Source organism: Portunus trituberculatus, chromosome 5 (genome assembly GCF_017591435.1).
Source record: "Portunus trituberculatus isolate SZX2019 chromosome 5, ASM1759143v1, whole genome shotgun sequence".
NCBI lineage: Eukaryota > Metazoa > Arthropoda > Malacostraca > Decapoda > Portunidae > Portunus > Portunus trituberculatus.
Genome location: NC_059259.1, coordinates 2,193,917 through 2,215,284, shown reverse-complemented (window position 1 = coordinate 2,215,284; position 21,368 = coordinate 2,193,917). Strand labels below are relative to the sequence as shown.

General features: G+C 33.0%; 1 protein-coding gene across 2 annotated transcripts in view; it reads right to left on the bottom strand.

Annotated features, from left to right (window-relative positions):
* LOC123515921 overlaps positions 1–21,368 on the bottom strand; it is a 112,563-nt gene that overhangs the window by 8,033 nt on the left and 83,162 nt on the right. The window contains exon 4 of one of the 2 annotated variants that reach the window (XM_045274825.1): positions 4,561–4,716. The exons of the other annotated variant lie outside the window; for it this stretch is intronic. Coding sequence (XP_045130760.1) covers positions 4,561–4,716 — 156 coding nt within the window. The remainder of the gene's footprint in view (positions 1–4,560; positions 4,717–21,368) is intronic. 2 annotated transcript variants of the gene reach the window in all.

Here is a 21,368-nt window from a genome sequence, read left to right as displayed (position 1 = left end):
TCAAGCGTGCGTAGTCGTGCATCCGTTGCGGATGAGTAGATCTCACAGCCGTATTCCAGCTTGAGAAGTATAAGTGTGCGGTGAAGCAGCAGCAACGTGTCCCTGTCCGCACCCCAAGAGGTGTGACTTAAAACCTGAAGAAGGGATAATGCCTGCCGACAAGACGCCTAAAGAGAACGGAAATGGGGAACCCAGGTGAGACGGTTGTCAAATAAAAGGCCAAGATATCGAGTCGCCTCCACGCATGAGAGGTGTCTGTCTATTGGCGAGGTATAAATCCGGGTCTGGATGGACACCACGGTTGCGACAAAAACTCATGGCTACGGTCTTGGAGGTGGAGAATCAAAAACTGTTCATGTTGGCCGAACTGGACACCCTATTAATCACCAGCAGCAGCAAAAGAGATGCACAAGTCGTCCACATATAAAGCGCTGTGAACGCCATCCGGTAGAGTATCTATAACATCATTTATTGCAACTGCGAATAGCGTAACACAAAGAATACTTCCTGTGGGACACCGTCATTTAGAGCAGTAGCATCGGAGAACACTCCCACTCGAACCCGTAAAAGACGTCTGGATAAAAACTGCTGGATAAAAATAGGAAGGTGGCCACGAAGGCCAAAATTAAACAAAGACTGTAAAATGCCATGACACCAAGCCGTGTCGTAGGCCTTCTCCAGGTCAAAAAACAGTTATTTGATGGTGGTAATTAGCGAAGGCCTCACAAATAGAAGACTCCAGGGATAAAAGAGCATCAGTAGCAGACCTCATCTTTCGGAAGTCGTACTGCACCGATGACAAGTACTTCCCCTCTCCAAGTACCACATGAGTCTTACATTTACCATCTTTTATAACACCTTACAAATGCAGGATGTCAAAGATATAGGACGGTAGTTCGTAGCCTGGAGATTATCTTTCCCAGGCTTCGGAAATGGGAGAACCACTGCCACAGCCCAAGAAGATGGAAAGTCACCGGTATGCCAAATCATATTATAAAGATTTAATAAAAGTTAAAAGCACTGTCAGACATGTGACGCAAGAAGGCATAAGGAATATCATCTGGACCAGGAGAAGAGTCATGACACTGGGACAAAGCAGTCCGCAACTCGGAAGCAGAGAAAGGGACATTATAAGACTCCCTCCAGCGAAGAAAAATTTATGCCGAGAGATTCCATTCTCTGGCGGTGACGTGCGCCCGGGCTGCAGGATGCCTCCGGGAAACACTGGCAAAGTGCTCCGCGAAGAGGTCGGCGACAGTCCTAGGGTCTGCCACCGTTCGCCCAGCAGACAACAAAACTGGTGGGGAAGGAGCAGAATACTTCCCAGCAATTCGGCGGACTTTGTTAAAGACATCCGTAAGAGGGTGTGGGCATTAATGGAAGAGACATAAGCTTTCCATGAGGCTCTTTGTGCCTCTTTCAAAACGCGGCGGGCCCGAGCTCGGCAGCGTCGAAAAGCTTCCAGGCACTGCGGATCCCCACGATGTCGCCGGGGACGAGAGAAAGCTGCCCGTTTCTCTTTCACAGCTTTGTGCATGCTGCATTCCACCAAGAAACAGGACGCTTAGTAAAGCGACCGGACGTCCTAGGGATTGTCTGAAGCGCTGCGGAATGTAAAAAAATCAGTAAAATAATCAACAGCCTCAGCACAAGTAGAAAAGTCAGCCAGAGGACAGATACAAGAGCTAAGATCTGTGAATCGAGGCCAATCTGCCTTGTCTAAAACCCAGCGTGGGGGCCGGAAAGTGGTCACTACCGTGTAAATCCGGTAGGACCCGCCAATTAAAATCAAGGAAAGAATTAGATGTACACAGAGAAAGATCAATAGCGGTGAAAGTCCCAGTAGGACTGTGGAAATGTGTAACATCCCCAGAATTTAAAACCTCCAATCCCTCATCCTCAATAAAAGACCAGATTAAAACCACACGAGGATTACTTGCACCTTCATTCCACAATGGGTGACGGCCGTTAAAATTACCCAATAAAAGAAAAGGCGGAGTCAGCTGACGCACCAGGCCGTCAAGCTCACCCCTGGAGACAGGAAGCCGGGGAGGGAGATATAAACTGCAAATAGTGTAGGATCGTCCCATAAAAAACCTTAACAGCAACCACCTGAAGAGGACAGTTGAGTTGCAAGGGGACAACAGGTATGTCTTGACGGACAAGGATAGCTGTGCCACCGTGGTGGCCCTGGTCAGGGAAAGGAGTACTAAAAAAGGCACGATAGCCAGGAGGACTAGAATAAGTACTATCACCTAGCATAGTCTCTTGTAAAGCTACACAGGCTGGAAAGAACTCCGACAATAAAGCTCGGAGTTCCCCACGAGGCGCGAAGGCCTCTACAGTTCCACTGTAGAAGCTTGAAGATGACTATTTAGGTGCAGTGGACGGGCGAGCCTTTTGAATGGGCTGCCCGTGACTCACCTGACTAGAAATAATCAACCGACGAGAAGACACCGGGAGTTGAGATGTACCGGGTCGTTGGACCGCAGCCTTTCGGCCTACCGGTGAGTGATGCGAACTATCATCACTCCTACCGGTCCTCGGAGGACGAGGATCAGGCAGGACTGCACTTTCCGATACAGTGGGTCCACGAGGGACGGCTGTGACAATATCATCGGACGTCTCCATGCAAAGACCGTCCTCATCACAAGAAGCCCGATCTGAGACGGAGGGTGTCACAGGAGGCTGAACAGAAACTACTGGAGCTACCCTAGTAGAGCGGTCCCTGGAGGACTCACGATTATGTGCACCGGGAGAAACCTTAGACTGCTTAGGCTGAGCTAAATCTAACGACTCCGCAGAGCCGCGGTGCCGTTTGGTCATGCTCTTCAAAAGCTTAGGCGAAGCAGGAGGCAAATGGACATCCACTACATGGGTTAGTTTGGTCAAGTCCGTATTATTCTCGTCGCTTCGTGCAGGTGACTCAATTGAGTCATCCTCCTAACCGCCCCAAACAGAGTGAGAGGTAGCAGAAGGGGTTGTCTTTTGACCGGCAGACTCACTGAAGTGCGTGCGGCCAATGAAGCATAAGATGTCGCACCAGTACCGGCCTTCTGGCGGTGCAGGAGTTCACGGCGGGCGCTACCGAGACTGATGAACTGAGTGTTAGCAATCTGTAGATTGTCCTGCTCCAGGCGATACCTGAGGCATAGCCTGTATCGTACCTGGTGAGCATCACGGCAGTGGAAACAATAAGCTGCGGCATTGCAATGCTCCTCTGAATGCGAGTCTAGTGCAGAGCAATTACTACATCAAGAAGCTTTTTTACATGAACTTTTGCCGTGACCGTACGAATAACATGAGAAACACGGTCAGGGAGGGTGGACCCAAAAAAGGTGAGAAGGACCATGTTGGAGGAGTTCCTCATCTTAGTTGCCTTCTGGACTGAGGTAGGACACATAGCCAGTATTTCCCCGTCAGGAAAATCATAAAGATCCTGACTGTAATTAAAGGTGGGATGTGCCTTGATAGTCTCAAACATGCTGTCAGAAGGACATGGTAGATGTTGCAACATCCTTGCCTGCGTGATATCTTTCGCTCGCACGAGCACCCCCTTCCCGTATTTCTTGAGGTTTCCCTCAGGAATCGTGCCGATCTCTTTGGACAAGTACCGGGAGGCGTGGATGAAATTCCCGCGCCCATTTCTGTAGTAGGCCACAAACCAACGTGGAGGCGGGATCTGGCGGACTTCAGGAACTGAATTCTCTGAATAGTGGCCAAAAAGATTTGGGATGTAGTCCGTGTCACTGTCCGAAATATTGCGAGAGTGGAGAAGTTCTGTCTTAAAGCCAGAGCCAGCAAGGGGCAGGGATGCTACATGTTCATAAGCCAGACGGGCTTCATCACATGACAGAAAAGTTACATAGCAGCGGTTAGAAGGAAAGTCCTTATCATAAACAAGTCGAATGCGAACAACCGTGCCATACACCTTGAGAAGTGAGTGCAAGGCGTGATAAGAAAATGATGGGTTAACATTTACCATCACAAGGGAATCACAAGGGACCACACACACACACACACACACACACACACACACACACACACGGCCCGGTAGCTCAGTGGTTAGAGCGCTGGCTTCACAAGCCAGATGACCGGGGTTCAATTCCCCGGCCGGGTGGAGATATTTGGGTGTGTCTCCTTTCACGTGTAGCCCCTGTTCACCTAGCAGAGAGTAGGTACGGGATGTAAATCGAGGAGTTGTGACCTTGTTGTCCCGGTGTGTGGTGTGTGCCTGGTCTCAGACCTATCCCAAAATCGGAAATAATGAGCTCTGAGCTCGTTCCGTAGTGTAACGTCTGGCTGTTTCGTAAAAGACTGCAGGAGGTCAAACAGTGAAAATTACACACACACACACACACACACACACACACACACACACAAACATATATATATATATATATATATATATATATATATATATATATATATATATATATATATATATATATATTATTTAGCTTATATACTTTATCACTTTATCATTTTCAGAAACATGAATAGCTGACCGACGCTTTCATAATCTCCAATCATATCATGAAAAAAATCTCTATGTAGAACCTTCATTAGCCTTAGGGTGGGAATGCCGCTTTTGGAGTACAGGGATATCGTGTAGATAAGGTTGTTACGCGAGGCCATGTACGCGCCCTGTCCAGCAACCAGATGCTTGTAAACCTCCTCGAAGTCCATCATTACACTGTATTGAGCTGCCAGCTTCTGCCAGGTGAAAATGAAGTATAATTAAGCTACTGGAATATATATTAATTCTACATAATTTGTTCATTTATCTTTTTTTGTACAATCATTTTATTGAAATTGTTATTTTATTTGAAAGCAAGATCGGCACCAGCTAACAAAAAAAAAAAAAAAATTAGATACAGAAAAAAAAAAAAAAAAATCGAGAGCCAGTCCCCAAACAAAGGTCACAAATTATTCTTAAAAAATAAAGTATAAATGTCATAAGAAGGAGGAAATACAAAATATTGCCAAAAAGAAAGAGAAGCGAGAAGACTGGTATTTTTTTTCCATTAGATTGGCAAGGTTAGGGGGAAGAAGGAAAATGAAAGAAAAACGAAATCCAGAAGATGAAAGGATGTTTTACGTTAGTAAGATCATAAATTAAGTTAGCGTGAAAATTGCGGTAAAATGGAACTAGAGACGAAATATTACGTCGAAGAGAAAAAGGTTCAGTCAGTTTGAGGAGAGCATTTGCTAAAACAAAAATTGTCTTATCGCACCCTATCAAAAAGAGCGTTACGAGAATATTATATGGATAGTTATAGTATGCTATACATGGACTTTCTTTAAACACTTGACAAAATACCAGGTTCTCATCCGGCACACATCGGCGCACATAATCATCGTCGACGATATACAGACGTTGTATCAGACACCTAGGCATCATCACCATCTAGGAAGCATTGGCAGTCGTAGCACAAACACCTCTCTTAGCAGAGACCATCTCGCCGACTTCATGGCATGGCTACATATGCATATACCAGTTTAACACTACTAAAGATATACAAAATCTTGAGAGCCAATTTAAAACACTTAAAATAATTCAAACATACAAGACATGGCTGGACAAAATGTAATTACAGGGAATACTTCAGAATACGTCACGATCTCAAAGAAAGATGTAAGGAAGTCTACAATGAGAAATGGGAAAGAAAATCGAAAATATAGATTGTACTAAAGACCATAAAGCTTTCTGGAACAAAATAAAAGTGTTAAAAGATAACAACATAAATCATGACAATTATTTGAAAGACATAGAAGGAAACAAGTACTAGTCGGATAAAGAGAAATATGGAATAACAGAAAAGACTAATGGTAAGATTTTCCGAATAACCAAAGATGCTTGTTTTGATGACACCATTAATGAATATGTACATGTCAACGAACTCCCTACACCAAATAAAAATACAGTGAGAAATGAAAACTCACACAAGTTCCATATAGTTAACAGAAATAAAGGGATATTTACATAAGGCAAAAAGAAGAGTTGCTGGGGAATAAAAAAAAAAAAAAAAAAAAAATTAGAACATTGCAACATCGAAGATGTTGAACAAATAAAAGACATATACAATGATTGTTTTTTCTGTTGGTTATTTTCCGTAAGTTTTCAAGGATGTAATAATTTGATTCATACCAAAAGAAAAGAAATATCTATATGATCTTTTACGTTACCGTCCAATCTCATTGCTTGTGGTCCCTGGGAAACTTTTTGAGAGAATAATCCAAAGTAGATTGAACACCTTTCTTTCAAGAAAAAACATCCTTAAATATAAACAACACAGTTTTAGAGCAAACAAAGAAATACCAACAACAATCACAACACGTGAAACAAGAGCAAATGACCAGAAAACGTTTGTGGTATTACTTGAGTTATCAAAAGTTTTTGATAAAATATGGCACAATGGGTTACATTTTTAAGATTCTGCAATTAAGGTCACCACTAATGTTAGAAAAAAAAAATGCAACTTACTCGATAACAGAGCTGCCTAAATATCAATTGGGAATGACAATAGTAACATGATACAATTATCAAGTGGCGTATCTCAAGGAAGTGTCCTCCTATTACCTGGACACGGATGCCCGGACACATTGTTTACCAACAACATAACTCAAATAATAACATTTCAAAGTAAATAAAAGAAATAATAAACAGCTATGAGAGGAAATGGAAAATAAAAAAGTGAAGAAAAAATTAAAATAATTCCGATTACACAATATAAAACAGAGAAAAATGTTATAAACGAAAAACATATAAACACATGCAAAGACTTGGACTAAAACTAAGATCAACAGGTATAACTAGTCATTGCACAACTGCAAAAAAAAAAAAAAAATAATAATAATAATAATAATAATACAACACTCAGCAACAAGCTAAGACGATTTATTGGCCCAACGCCAAAGCTGCATTAGTCATTCCCATTCTTATCCTAAAATAGCCCCCTATACCCTTATGTTTAGCCTCCTGCTCACAAAAAAAGACAAATGGTAACAGTAATAAATAAAGAACTAAGATTTAACATAATAAAACACATGTATGGTTCCTGAAGACCAGCTCCACTTCTGGTGAATCGGAGACAGTAATTGTCTGACAGCAGAATTGGAAGATGAACTCTGACATCCACACCAGAAGACAGTGAGATGCAAAAAAGAAAAAAAGTAACTGAAAATACATGAATAAATAAACAAATAGAAATAAACAGATGAATATATAAATAAATACAATAAAATAAAATGAATGATAAATAAGCAAATAAGTGATAAAGTAAAAAATAAACATTGAGTAAAAAACATTTGGAATTAACTTGACACACACAGCCCCCCCAAAAAAAACTAAAGAAAGTAAAGAATCAGTAAAAAATAGGACAGTTGTGAAATCCACAAACTATCGTATTTATACTTTCCTGCCATCCACTCTGAAGCTCTGCGTAACCAAGATCTCCCACTTGCCAGCCATTGTGCATCGGGGCTGTCTCACTTGGTTGAGAGCCCGCCGTTGTGCAATGTTTTTTTTTTTTTTTCTCTCGCTTACACTTTTTTCTTCCTTTCGACCTTAGCGTCCCCTCCGTGGGTGAAGATGAACCATGCTGCTTGCTCAGTGGGGACTCTTAAGGGGAAGGTCAGCCAAATTCTTACGAGCGGCGTGAGTCAATCACGTTTTTTTTTTCCAGAAATTGAATCAATAAATTATTCCACATAGGTAAGCTCCTATCATTTACTATTGTAGCTGGGCTGTACGTCGGGCTTCGTTCCCCTTGTGGGATTATTATTTTTTTTTATTTATTATCTTTTTTAACCACGCTTGACTTCATCATATCCAGAGTAAAAATAAAACATCCAGATCCAGGAATAGCAAATAAGCATGCAATACTGACGATAGTATTAGAACATAATGTATACGCAACTAAAATAGTAATAACCCAGATGGAGCAACACAAAACCCAAAATTTCAATCCCATTCTCCAACTCAAACTCAGAGCAAAGAGTGAGGTTTTACTCTTCATCAGATTCACAGCCAGACAAAAAAAGATGTTGCAGAGGAAATACAAAAAGAAACACTCAAATCATAAAAATCTCAAGAACATACACATAAACAACGGCATCAGTACCCAATGTCAATAAAACAGTATCTCAAACAAAAAGAACAAGAAAACAAAGTACATTAACACCACCAAATGACATCCTAAAATTTGAAAAAAATACGAAAACAATTAGGTTTGCACATATATACAAAAGAGAGCGAAGGATGAAAATCACACTCAAACATGGATGGATGGATGGATTTTAATTAGGCGCCGCAACAGCGAAGATCATTTCGCGCCGCTACATTAATTTTTAATTAAGACAAAAAGGCTTAAAAGAAAATTTATAGAATAACTAAAAGCAACTAAAAAGAATAAAACTTAAAACATTAAAATACATATGATAAAATAAAATAAAATTCTAAAATTCACAAATAGGGGAGGAGGCCAGCCTCTCCCCAAAAAAACAAAAACATCATGGCCAAGGGCCATACACGATAGTCCAAGGACCTCAGATAGGAGATAAACACCGCTATCTCCATCGCGGCACCGATAGAGGTAGCGGTGTCGCAGGTCTATCAAGCTAGGGCACTCGACAAGTAGGTGCCGTAATGTAAGTAGCACCAGATAGTCATCAAAGTAAGGTTGAGGGTCCCTGGTCACCAGGTACTGATTTGTAAGGTACGTGTGACCTATACGCAGTCGCGGCAATAGTCTGTAAACGACGATCCCAGACATGGGTTTATGTCCATTGGGGGATAGAGGAAGTAGTGATCTCTCCCATTTTCGAGGCTGCGACCCCCGTTAGCCATCTCCTTTGCCAAATTGCTGCAACCGCCACACTAATTAGAGATGAAATACAATCACCGAGCCGGGCAGGTAGTAAGTGCGTACGAGCATCTGATTGGTTCTCGCTGTCCCCGACTCACTGCTGGTGGCTGATTGGCTGGCGTCTCTAGGTGTTGGCTGGGTTCCTCTCAAGATGTATTAGACTAACAGGTGAACGCACTTCGGCATTATTGGAACCGCTGACGTCACCATGTGTATTGTTTACGTCTAGTGTTGTGGTGGTGTGTTCACGTGTGGCAGATTTTATCAGCAATTGTATACTTTTCATGGGGTTTTTATTACTGTATTAATAGTGAAATGGGTAAGAGTGTGCACTATATTTGGATGTACACCTGGTAAGGACAACCACCTAAGATACCATCAATTCCCATCTAATGATAACCTTGCTCGACAGTGGATCCATAAGTGTTTCCGTTCCGACCATATTAATATTAAGTATGCTGTGATTTGTGAACGTCATTTTAGTTCAGCCCAGATTGAACGAAATCTGAAGTACGAGCTTTTGAATTTGCCAGTTCCACGAACTGTGAGAAATTTAAAACCGGATGCAATTCCTGATCAAAATCTGCCATCACGAGGACACAGATGCCAGGGAATCGGCCATCCACCAGCATTTAAAGGTAAGAAACTCTGTATTTTGTAAATTCTGGTTAATTGAAACTACATCTGAAGGATCAATTAAACAATCACCTCCAAACAAGTCTAATTAGGTTCTTGTAATGTCCAAAATGTGTTCCTCCTGATTACCCGGATACTACTTTTTTTCAGAATCCAGACGAGCTAGCAGAGCTGAAAAAAAAAGGCAGCTGAAGAGGATGATTCCCTCGCTTTTATTGTCTGGTAAGTAATATATATATATATATATATATATATATATATATATATATATATATATATATATATATATATATATATATATATATATATTGTCTACTGTACACTATTTGCAATACCGTAAATGTTGTCAGTTTGTATAGGCTAGCCTGATATATATATTCACAACTCAGACAAAAACCACTGAAGCCAACAAGTTTACCAGTACCACTGTGACCATGCAATTAAACAATGGAAAAGCTTGAAAACATTTGTATTGAATTACTATATCAGTAAGGTAATTTAGTCCTATAACATTGTTGTTTGCATTTTTATTTTGTTTTTATGGCTGTCTGGTGTCTTACTCTTGCTGTACCACACATGGTAGGATCAAGGTCAATACTAATTATGTTTTGTTCTTGAGTAAAGTTTTATCACTAATCTACATCTAATTTTTAGGAGATTGTTACGTGTTGGAGAAGAGCTGCAGTGACATTCATGTGACAGGAGAAAATGCCCAAGCTGAAAATGTATCCTGTCATCTATATAGTGATTTAGATTTTCTTATGAAAGGTAAGAGGAATGTCATGGTTTAACCATAGACTACTGTGTATTTCAGAGGTGGTGTCATGTTTTTTTTTTTTTTTTGGAAATAACTTACAACAGTAGGCTATAACCTAGATCCTGGTGAAACACTTTTTCATTTGTTTGTAAATTTAAAATTAAATGGTTTCGAGAATCCAGACCCAGTACTGTATGATACAACATATCATACAATTTCTTAAGAAAATATAATCCTTCACTCAAACCATTACACCTAATATATTTCTTTTATCCAAATTTTTTCTTTTGTATTTGGTGCTCGACATATGTAAATATGGGTGACATTGAACCAATAGAATGAAATCCATTTAATATTAAATTAATAAATATAAATAAAAACTGTTTTTTTAGGAAATACGAATTTAAATTTAGGTACATGACCAGTATCAATATTGAACTTAGGAGAAAAACATCCTAAATAAAACTTATTTGTTCAGCAATATAGATTGTAGCATATTTTGCAGATTGAACATCAGATAAAGACACTAAAAAGATGTAGCATCCTGACCACAAACTTTTTTTTTTGTTTTGGTAAGATTAGGAGTACCAGGCATACTAGAGAACTTATACTTTTAATTCTTTAGTCCAATATCGGTCAGGCAAAATTTTTTAGCTTTCCTATTTTAAATTATTGCATTACAGAAACCTAAAAACTTAACCTAACCTGATTTGAAATTAAAAATGCATGGGTAAGCTCCCTAGTGTGTTCGGTACTCCTAATTTTATTTGTACATGTAGTTCAGAATTTTAGGTACAGATTATGACAATTTTATTTATTTGTGCAGGTGATGAATTGGATGTCAGTCAAGAGTCAAACTCTTCTACTTCAGAAATGGAGGTCTTTGAGGAAGTGGTTACTTCAGCACCATCCAGCTCTGAAGAAACATACTCATCCACTTCAGAGATTGAGGTTTCCGAAGAAGTGGATGCTTTGGTACTACCCAGCTCTTCTCCATTCAAAAATCACTCAGAGGTAAATACTTCTATATCAGCTAGCTCTACTCCATCCACATCTACTTCTACTCCATCCAATTCTACCTCTACTCCATGCACGAATTCCTGCTATGCTCTGTCTACTATGGTCAGAGACCTCACCAACAACATGGAGAAGCTCAAACAGTGCAGTGATGAAAAAGATGCTCAAATTAGTGTGCTAAGGGAAAGGAATAGAAAGTTAGAGGATACATCTAAAGCTGTTGAAAAACGAATATTGAAGTGTTTTTTTCAGTAAACCAGGCCCAATCTTTAATATCTGGTACCCCCGTCACACGTTGGCAGGATGAAGACATGGTAAATGTTTTAGTTTTAAAAAGTTTAGGCCTGAAATGTTATAGATACCTGCGTAATACCATAAAATTTTCTCTGCCTTGTACGTCAACCATTAACAAATGAGTTTCTGGCATCAATGTTGAGCCTGGTTTGCTGAAGTCTGTATTACGGATGATGACCCAGTCCAAAGCTAACCCCTGGTCAAAAGGCATGCACTATATGTTTTGATGAGATGGAGATTGATTCAAAATATTGTTACGACAGAGGTGCAGATAGGATTTATAACAAATCAAGTAATGTGCAAGTCATTATGGCACAGGGGATTCTGTACAACTGGGTTCAGCCTCTGTACTATGCTTATGACCAAAGAGTAACCAAAGATTTGTTGTGCAATGTAATCACAGCCACTGAAGAGACTGGTTTCCCTGTACATGCTGTAGTGTGTGATTTGAGTGGTGCAAACCAGGGATTGTGGAGATCTTTGGGTATCAGTAGGGCAAGTACTAGCTTTGACAATCCCCACGATCCAAATCGGAAAGTGCATGTATTTGCAGATCCACCACACTTTCTGAAGTTAGTGAGGAATAATCTGATCGACGATGGTATAGAAACAGCATATGGCACTGTAAACTCGGATCCATTATATGAAGTCATCAAATATCAGAAAGGAGATCTGAAAATGACACCAAGACTATCGGAGTTGAATCTGTGTGTTAAAGGACCAATGCGCCAAAAGGTCAAATTAGCTGTCCAGTTGTTATCAGAGTCCATGACAAAAGCCATACAGAAAATGGCAAAGTGGTGACATAAAGTAAAAAAAAAAAAAAAAAAAAAAACTGGGCAGTAACCAGCTACCTCATTGATTTGATTGATAAGTGGTATGATGTTCTGAATTCATCAGAACAATTTGGTCATAAACCATCAATCAATGCTTTTACTGCTAATGATTTCCAGGTGGAGGTCTTGAAATCTATCATTCATGTGTTTGACAGTGCTACGGTCAAAGGAAAAGTATTCCCATTTATAAATGAGATTATAATCTCTTCCAAGTCCATAATCAATCTTTTTGTGGACATGAAGAAATCTATTCTGTCTCTTTCTTGTACACAAGAAGATTGAATCAAGATACCTTAGAACACTCCTTTGGTATCCTTAGACAAATGGGAGGTGGTTACGAACATCCAGATCCATTAGCTTCAAGTACAGAATGCGTCATTTTATTTTGAGCAAGAAACATGTCCTCGTCTCCATAAACCCCAATACCCTGCCCTTTAGAAAAGACACGTTTGTAGTAGAGTGGATTAGATCATTTCAAAATTGTAGTTCACCCATAAAGAAGGGAGGTGGTGAGTTATTGGAGCTTCATGGTGAGAGGAAATATGAAAATAATTTGGATGCCAAAATTGTTGAATGCATGTCCTTGGATGAGGACTTTGAAGAGTTTGTAGTGCCAAAGGATGAAGTTGATGGATTCCATTATGTTCTAGGGTTTGTTGCCTTTATATTCAAGGACAAATATCCATACTTTTGCTCCAATGAAAAGAAAAACACATGGGTTGCTTCGAAAGATAGAGGCGCTCTCAAACACATGAATGATGATTTTCTTGAAAGTTTCACCAAATTAGAGAAGGTGTTTAGAAAGAGACACCTCCAAACACTGTTTCCAGAAAGTGAAGCTATTGCTAAGTTAAATATGATGGCTGTGCATATTAAAGACATACCAGCAGATGTGAAACAGTATTACCTCAGATGTAGGATTTACTTCAGAATAAACACTTTAAAAAAGGCTCTTGAGAAGACAAGGAATTTTTTTTTTTTTTTTAATGAAAAAAAGATAGTATCTTAGGATATTCAATGATGTGTGTTCCTCCTGTAATACTTAACTGGTACATAGTATTCATTGGTAAAAATCTACCACCCAATAATATATAATGTATGAGTGCTTGATTTGTGATGTGTGATCATTACTAACTAATGAATATTTATGTTCTAGTTGAATTTCTGTTGAGCTAAAATGTCATGTTATTATATATATATATATATATATATATATATATATATATATATATATATATATATATATATATATATATATATATATATATATAATACTTTCCTGAGGGATTCAGTGCCTCATGCATTATTAGGTTTTTGTGATGCAATATTTACTGTTAACACTGTGATCCATTGTGATATTGTTTATTTACACTAATGTCTGGGGTGTGAGGAAAGTAGTGCATTGTCCTAATATTTATTAGTACAAACTTACCTACCAGTATTATAGCTTGCAGTGTGTTATTACATTTATGCTCAAGTTAGGCTTAATTGTATTCACAGGTAACAAACTATAATTTTCTTGCCATTGACATATGTTTGCAAGATTGTATTAATAGTTATTAATAGTAAACATTTTTTGTTTTTAAGTTGCATCTTAGAAGTGAGAATATTATAAGTCTTGATAAGTAAGAGTATTTTTTTTTTTATTAAGGATACTGTTTTTCTAGTCTGTTTAACAGAAAAGCCTCAAATCACTAAATAGACTCTCTTCCAAAGTTATAGGCTAATTGATGGTTTGGGAGGTAATGGTAAGACTTTATAATAATACTCTATTTAGTGTGAAATAGTGAATATCCTTTCAGGTTATCTGTACTTGAATTTAAAAATGTGATGGCAGTGATGCAAAGAATTTGTGCAGTGTAGATATATTTTGATTGATGTAATGGTTTTTTTTTGTATTATAATTACATATTGCTCCTGTATTTTTATATGTAGGTAATAAACAAATATGTAGGTCATAATTGCCTTTAATATCCTATTCTTTTTGGTAACTTTGTATCCATTTTGTGGGCTCATAGTTAGCCATGATTGAGGGGCTTGATAGTAACATATTGAAGAGGTTATTCAAATACATCTTGGTTCTAGTGAAAAATGTGATATGGAAGTGCTTCTAGTAAAGTAAGTGGTATGTGCTATGCTTGTAAAACGATCACAGTAGATGCTGGTGAAGCTAATACTAAGTTGGAGGTGCAAATATTGTAAGTATGTGGTGGTAGTTTAAATTCAAATATATGGTAGAGGTGGTGGCATATTCCCATATTTTCTTGCAAATCACTAAGAAACGTAAAATACAGTTAGCGGCATTATATTTACTAAACTTAGTAACCAAGATGCTAATAGATAACCATTCAAATAAAAAAAAAAAAATATGCGGAACACCTATATTCCACAATTAAAATATGTTCTAGTTGGTTGACATGGTGACGTCACGATTTTAAAAGCCTCCCGCGCTACGTCAATGATTTCAAGACTGAAGTGCGTCCACCTGTTACTCTAATACATCTTCGTTCCTCTCGTGTCAGGGCGCAAGTTAGGAAGAGCTAAGATATTGTCTGCCTGTACATTTAGCGTGGGTGCCATTTCTTTCATGAATAAGACTCTCATAAGGAATAAAGAGAATAACCTCAAGAAAATAGTGAATGCTGGATTAGCCATCACTTTCAATAATACATGTATAAGAGAAAACCTCCTGCCCATTTACACCCTCAATATATATATATATATATATATATATATATATATATATATATATATATATATATATATATATATATATATATATATATATATATATATATATATATATATATATATATATATATATATATATATATATATATATATATATATATATATATATATATATATATATATATATATATATATATATATATATATATATATATATATATATATATATATATATATATATATATATATATATATATATATATATATATATATATATATATATATATATATATATATATATATATATATATATATATATATATATATATATATATATATATATATATATATATATATATATATATATATATATATATATATATATATATATATATATATATATATATATATATATATATATATATATATATATATATATATATATATATATATATATATATATATATATATATATATATATATATATATATATATATATATATATATATATATATATATATATATATATATATATATATATATATATATATATATATATATATATATATATATATATATATATATATATATATATATATATATATATATATATATATATATATATATATATATATATATATATATATATATATATATATATATATATATATATATATATATATATATATATATATATATATATATATATATATATATATATATATATATATATATATATATATATATATATATATATATATATATATATATATATATATATATATATATATATATATATATATATATATATATATATATATATATATATATATATATATATATATATATATATATATATATATATATATATATATATATATATATATATATATATATATATATATATATATATATATATATATATATATATATATATATATATATATATATATATATATATATATATATATATATATATATATATATATATATATATATATATATATATATATATATATATATATATATATATATATATATATATATATATATATATATATATATATATATATATATATATATATATATATATATATATATATATATATATATATATATATATATATATATATATATATATATATATATATATATATATATATATATATATATATATATATATATATATATATATATATATATATATATATATATATATATATATATATATATATATATATATATATATATATATATATATATATATATATATATATATATATATATATATATATATATATATATATATATATATATATATATATATATATATATATATATATATATATATATATATATATATATATATATATATATATATATATATATATATATATATATATATATATATATATATATATATATATATATATATATATATATATATATATATATATATATATATATATATATATATATATATATATATATATATATATATATATATATATATATATATATATATATATATATATATATATATATATATATATATATATATATATATATATATATATATATATATATATATATATATATATATATATATATATATATATATATATATATATATATATATATATATATATATATATATATATATATATATATATATATATATATATATATATATATATATATATATATATATATATATATATATATATATATATATATATATATATATATATATATATATATATATATATATATATATATATATATATATATATATATATATATATATATATATATATATATATATATATATATATATATATATATATATATATATATATATATATATATATATATATATATATATATATATATATATATATATATATATATATATATATATATATATATATATATATATATATATATATATATATATATATATATATATATATATATATATATATATATATATATATATATATATATATATATATATATATATATATATATATATATATATATATATATATATATATATATATATATATATATATATATATATATATATATATATATATATATATATATATATATATATATATATATATATATATATATATATATATATATATATATATATATATATATATATATATATATATATATATATATATATATATATATATATATATATATATATATATATATATATATATATATATATATATATATATATATATATATATATATATATATATATATATATATATATATATATATATATATATATATATATATATATATATATATATATATATATATATATATATATATATATATATATATATATATATATATATATATATATATATATATATATATATATATATATATATATATATATATATATATATATATATATATATATATATATATATATATATATATATATATATATATATATATATATATATATATATATATATATATATATATATATATATATATATATATATATATATATATATATATATATATATATATATATATATATATATATATATATATATATATATATATATATATATATATATATATATATATATATATATATATATATATATATACATATATACATATATATATATATATATATATATATATATATATATATATATATATATATATATATATATATATATATATATATATATATATATATATATATATATATATATATATATATATATATATATATATATATATATATATATATATATATATATATATATATATATATATATATATATATATATATATATATACATATATATATATATATATATATATATATATATATATATATATATATATATATATATATATATATATATATATATATATATATATATATATATATATATATATATATATATATATATATATATATATATATATATATATATATATATATATATATATATATATATATATATATATATATATATATATATATATATATATATATATATATATATATATATATATATATATATATATATATATATATATATATATATATATATATATATATATATATATATATATATATATATATATATATATATATATATATTTTTTTTTTTTTTTTTACATTACAAGGGCACTGGCCAAGGGAAAACAAAGTGTTGGAAAAAAAAAAAATCCCGCTGGTTGCCAGGCCCTGTTATATATATATATATATATATATATATATATATATATATATATATATATATATATATATATATATATATATATATACATATCTGTGCTATTTTAGTTGAGAATAAGGTGGTATGCTTTAAGTCTTATATTATGTAAGTAGGTGATTTATGTGATACTAGTTTTGCGGAAGTCTGGGAAAGGGAGGAGAGATCCTCGGTGTGGGACATGCGGTACTTATGCTGATTTCCCCGGTGTTGGTGGTTAATGACTTTATATATATATATATATATATATATATATATATATATATATATATATATATATATATATATATATATATATACGAGGTAGTAAACGATAATTTACTCCCAGCGAAGTCTAATAGTACTAGTTCAAGGGGTGCTTTAAACCTTCCATTAACGCAAGTTGTGATCTCGCTAAACGCTTCCCTTTGTGTCTCACAACGCAAGGGGGCAGTCACAGCCTGCCCTCTAAAAACAACTCCCCTTCTTCACACAAAACTACACGCACTTACCACACATTCACCCTTCACTTGAAAAAAAAAAAAATAAATAAATAAAAAAATGGTGAGGACCAGAAATGTTGAAGATCAGGCTCCTCTCTTGATAACGACCCCAAATGCTTTGACAGCTCCCTCAACTTTTTCTACATTAACTTTTGGAACATTCGCGGTCTTAGATTTCATTTTCGATCTGTGGAACACCACCTGTGAAACACCACCACCGAGCTGTCTGAGGGAACTGAGAGTAGTCCTTTATCTCTTCCCTCCAACTTTCTCTATTCTGATTTTCGTTCCAAAGCTGGATGTTGCGTCTATGTATGCAACGACTTAACTTGCTCTCGTGCCCACGCTCTTGAATCTTCCGAGTTTTCCACCATCTGGCTTCCACCCAACAGTCACTCTCTAACTAAATTCATCTGTGCTGTCTATCTCTCCCCTAACTCTACTGACTTAAGTAAATTCTTTGACTATTTAACTTCCAAAGTGAAGCGCATTCTGCCCCTCTACCCTTTCGCAGAGATTTTCATTCTTGGATATTTCAATGTTCACCACCAGCTTTGGCTTTCCTCTCTCTTCACTGACCATCCTGGTGAACAAGACTTCAACTTTGCTATCCTCCATGACCTAAAGCAGCAGGATTCCCCCTAAGCGGAAGTGCCTCTGGCGTTCGGGGCCCCTAAAGAGGTATTATGCTGATTTTCCCAGGCATGATTACTGCTTCCGTGTCAGAGACCCATCTTTTCTTGATTGCACCACTGACTTATCTTCCGTCTCTCAAGCTGAATTCTTCTCTCAAACCTTTGCTTACAACTTCACCTTGGATGATTCTGGGTTTGTCCCTCCCTCTTACTATTTCATGTCTCCAATTAAAGTTCTTCATAATGATGTTTCTTCTTGGTCATCATCTTTTAAAAGACTTCGGTGAAACTTTTGCTGTCACGTTAGACATATGAAAAGCTTTTGATTGGGTCTGCCATAAAGCTTTGGTTTCCAAACTGCCCTCCTACGGTTTCTATCCATCTCTCTCTGCAACTTTATCTCATTAAAAATGGTGTTCCTCAGGGTTCTGTCCTGTCACCCATTCTTTCTATTATTCATTAATGACCTTAATCAAACTTCTTGCCCTATCCACTCCTACGCTGATGATACCACCCTAGATCTTTCCACGTCTTTTCAGAGACGACCAACCATTCAGGAAGTCAACATGATCAAGCAGGGACGCCAAGGAATGCCTGACTTCTCATCTTTCTAAGATTTTCGATTGAGGCAGAGAAAATCTAGTAGTTTTCAATGCCTCAAACACTCAATTCCTCCATCTTTCAACTCAACTCAACCTTCCAGACAACTATCCTGTCTTCTTCAATGACATTCGACTGTCTCCCTCTTCCACACTTTATATCGCCGGTCTGTCTCTTACTCATAATTTTAACTGGAAACTTCACATCTCATCTCTTGCTAAAACAACTTCTATGAAGTTATGCGTTGTAATGCGTCTCCGCCAGTTTTTTTCGCCCCTCTATCTGCTAATTCTGTATATGGGCCTTATCCGTCCTTGTGTGGAGTACTCTTCGCATGTTTGGAGGTGGTTCCAGTTACACAGTTTTATTAGATAAGGCGGAATCAAAAGCCTTTCGTCTTCTGCCTCTTTCTCACCGCCGAAATGTTGCATCTATTTATATCTTTTATCGCTATTTTCATGCAAACTGTTTTACTGATCTTGCTAACTGAATGCCTGCTTCTGTATTTCCGTCTTCCTTCGACTTTTCTATTAAGATGGCGGTATCGAGGCATTTGATCCCTAATTTTGGTTGACACTTTTACTTTCTTGTAGAGAACTAGCGCCTAAATGGACCTTTTTTTTATTTTTTTTCCCTTGGCTGGCCCTCTATCCTATATATATATATATATATATATATATATATATATATATATATATATATATATATATATATATATATATATTCAAGTACAATAATACAGTAATCCGCTTTTTACCAATATATATGGAGGCACATACAAAAAAAAAAAAAAAACGCATCTCGGCAACATATCAAAACCTTGAGCCAATTGAGCAGAATTACTGAAATTTTTAAATCAGCGATCCCAGTATTGTCCAAAAGGTTCTTACTTAATATGTAGTAGTATAGTAGTAGTAGTAGTAGTAGTAGTAGTAGTAGTAGTAGTAGTAGTAGTAGTAGTAGTAGTTGTTGTTGTTGTTGTTGTTGTTGTAAGAGGAGGAGGCGGACAGGAGTAGTAGTAACACGTTTTTTTCTTCTTGTTTCTCTTCATATTATTATTATTATTATTATTATTATTATTATATACCATATTATTATATATTTGTATTATTATTATTATTTGTATTATTATTTTTACTATTTTCTATTACTATTTCTAGCTATGCTAGAGGGGGCTTAGGCCTCTGCTCTATCCTTCCGAGAGGGAGAGGGCTACCCATGCTAGTAAGGTCGCCAGTGAGAGGCCAGACAAAAAGGTTCCTACGTAGGCTGCCAGTG